The 3,143-nt window shown below is 38.3% G+C and overlaps 1 protein-coding gene across 1 annotated transcript in view; it reads left to right on the plus strand.

Moving 5' to 3' along the window:
• LOC106868731 (probable ATP-dependent RNA helicase DDX23) overlaps nucleotides 1–3,143 on the plus strand; it is an 18,363-nt gene that overhangs the window by 11,595 nt on the left and 3,625 nt on the right. The window contains exons 9-12 of the mRNA XM_014914128.2: nucleotides 99–324; nucleotides 1,101–1,246; nucleotides 1,950–2,127; nucleotides 2,854–3,093. Of these exons, the coding sequence (XP_014769614.1) occupies nucleotides 99–324; nucleotides 1,101–1,246; nucleotides 1,950–2,127; nucleotides 2,854–3,093 (790 nt within the window). The remainder of the gene's footprint in view (nucleotides 1–98; nucleotides 325–1,100; nucleotides 1,247–1,949; nucleotides 2,128–2,853; nucleotides 3,094–3,143) is intronic.

The following is a 3,143-nucleotide window of genomic DNA, read 5'->3' on the forward strand; positions in this document are numbered from 1 at the left end:
ACCATGTGGTTGAGCTACCAAGTTCTTAACCATACATCCATTCTGGTACCTATTGAACAACTTGTTTCATTGCTCTTATTTCCTATCTGATTATTCAGGAAACGTTTGAAGAACGTAGCAAAGAAAGAGGCCAAACAGAAGTGGGATGACCGACATTGGTCAGAGAAGGACTCGCAGCAGATGCAGGAACGTGATTGGCGTATATTCAAGGAAGATTACAACATCACTTGTAAAGGTGGTCGGATCCCACATCCAATTCGATTCTGGCAAGAATCAATATTGGCCAAAGAAATCCTGGATATCATTGACAGTGTTGGCTACAAAGTAAGTTTTGTCTTCTTTCCTTTTTAATGAGGGGTGGGCATGTCAGTGGAATACGAGTGTAAAGCAGTGGTTCTCAAACTTTTTAATATCTGAGCCATGTAATGTGTATGAATGAAGGCAGTTGCATCAAGAGGTGCCAATCTCAAATGGTAGAGGGACACCCTCGATATCGTTATGATTTATTAATATATTTAATTTGGAAAAGTTATTTACTGTGTGTATTAATAATTTTGATTTTTGTTAGAGTATTTAGGAAAATAATATTTGATTTATAAAGTACAAAAGATAGTTTTTTACATTTGATGGATATTTGTCCTCATCTTGTTTGTTGTTAGCACAACATTTCGGCTTATATACCCACCAGCCTTCATCAGGTGTCCTGGGGAAATTTCACACCTGGGTTCTCATTCCTAAGGTATTTTTCGATATTATTATTATGGCATAGTGGTTAAGAGCGTGGGCTACTAACCCCAAGATTCCGAGTTCGAATCCAGGCAGTGACCTGAAAGAAAAAAGAAAATAATAATAATAATAATAATAATAATAATAATAATAAAAACAAGAAGAAGAAGAAGAAGAAGAGCAGCAACAACAACAACAACGGTGGCGGTACCCCCATCCTCAGTCTTTGAAAAGTGTATGGCACCCCCATTCCCATGTGTGCCATTTACTTTTGTCCACAAATGTATATTGTAGTGTTTGTTATGTAGGTTTCTCTTTTAAGTTGTATTTCCCTTCTAACTAGCATTTAAAAAACAAGCAATTTTCTTTCATAGGAACCGACCCCCATTCAAAGACAAGCCATCCCTATTGGTCTACAAAACAGGGACATCATTGGTGTGGCTGAGACAGGGTCTGGCAAAACAGCAGCTTTCCTTATCCCTTTACTTGTTTGGATTCAGTCTTTGCCAAAAATTGAAAGGTTGGTAGTCACCCAATTTTCTTTTCCCTTTTTGCCCAAATGCATGTCCCCTTTTTAAACCTTTCCTAGCCCTATTTCTAACAAAAATACATTATTTATGTAAGCCAGTTGATTCAAGATGATGAAGTCTTTTGAAAAGAATTTAACAAAATAACTGTTTTTTTTTCTCTACTTATGGTTGTGTGGTTAAGAAGTTCGCTCTCCAGCCAAGTGGTCACAGGTTCAGTTCTGCTGTGTAGCACATTGAGCAAGTGTCTTCTACTGTGACTTCAGGCTCACCAGAGCCTTATGAGTGAGTTTGATAGATGGAAACTGTAAAGTGGTTGGTGTTAGGAAGTACATCCAGCCATAGAAACCATGCCAAAACAGACAAGTGGAGTCTGGTGCAGCTCTTCATCTGACTAGCTCCTGTCAAACTGTCCAACCCATGCCAGCATGGAAAGCAGACATTAAATGATAATGAACTGGCAATTATTTCTTTGATACCATTCTTGAAACTTGGTAAAAGACTTGTATTTGAAAAGAACTTTCTCTGTTGAATTTTATTGAATGTTAGCATGGAAAAAGAAAAGTAAAATGGATGTAAAATGAACAGATTTTAGATTTGGTTGACTTTTATCTCTGTTGTTAACTTGTGTTCAGTGAGCCATTGTTGAATGCAGGAATGTTAAATGCTGATGTTGGAAAACTCTTTTGGTTTCAGAATGGAAGATGCCGACCAGGGACCATATGCCATTATCTTAGCTCCAACCAGAGAATTGGCACAACAGATTGAAGAAGAGACTATCAAGTTTGGAACTGCCTTAGGAATTCGTACAGTTGCTGTCATTGGAGGTATATCTCGAGAGGAGCAAGGTTTCAAGTTACGACAAGGCTGTGAAGTAAGTTCTTTGCTGCTGCTGCTGCTAACAACAACAATAATAATAATTCTTTCTAATTTTGGCTCAAAGCCAGCAGTTTTGAGTGGAGGAAGCAAGTTAATTACATTGACCCCAGTACTTTGTTATATTGGCCCTGAAAGGATGAAAGGCAAAGTTGACCATGGCAGGATTTGAACTCAGTATGTTGGGAGCTGGAAGAAATACCATTGAGCATTTTGTCCAAAATACTAGCAATTTTGCCATTTTGCTACTTTGGGGGTTAACAACAGCAGCATTCCACACTTCGATCACCTTCCTTCCTCAGGGTATTGTTAGGTAAAAAAATTAAAACTGTTAAAAACAAAAGGGCCAATTTCTATTTAAAAAAAAACTTATTCCTCACAAACCTGTGTTTCCCCATCAAAAGACTCTTTAGGAAACAAACCAGAGAGGTAACCACTGTGCAGTCACTCACTCAATCTGCTAGAAATAATAGTCAATGCTCTCTCAAAATCATATTTTACTGGCTTAAAGGTAGAATATATAAAATTACATCAACCCCAGTGCTCATGTGGTAATTGTTTTAGATAGTGTAAACATAGGTGCCTCTAAAAGACAGGATGGTCATAACTGGAATGTCTTTGATCAGAGTTAATTAGGGACAAAATCTGACTTTTGACCTCCCTTCTAAGAAGATTAGTTATTAATGGTGTTGTTTTTTTTTGTTTCTTTTTCATTGCAATGAAGGTAGTTATTGCCACACCTGGTCGTCTGATTGATGTCCTGGAGAACAGGTACCTTGTATTGAACCAGTGTACGTATGTGGTGATGGACGAGGCCGACAGAATGATTGACATGGGCTTTGAGCCAGAAGTGCAGAAGATTCTGGAGTTTTTACCTGTCAGTAACCAGAAACCAGACACCGAGGAGGCGGAAGATGATACCAAGATGTTACAGAACTTCAACTCCAAGAAGAAATATCGCCAGGTCAGTCTCTCTGTCTGTCTTTCTGTCAGTCTGTCTCTCTGTCAGTCTGT

This window comes from Octopus bimaculoides, chromosome 9 (assembly GCF_001194135.2).
Source record: "Octopus bimaculoides isolate UCB-OBI-ISO-001 chromosome 9, ASM119413v2, whole genome shotgun sequence".
Taxonomy (NCBI): domain Eukaryota; kingdom Metazoa; phylum Mollusca; class Cephalopoda; order Octopoda; family Octopodidae; genus Octopus; species Octopus bimaculoides.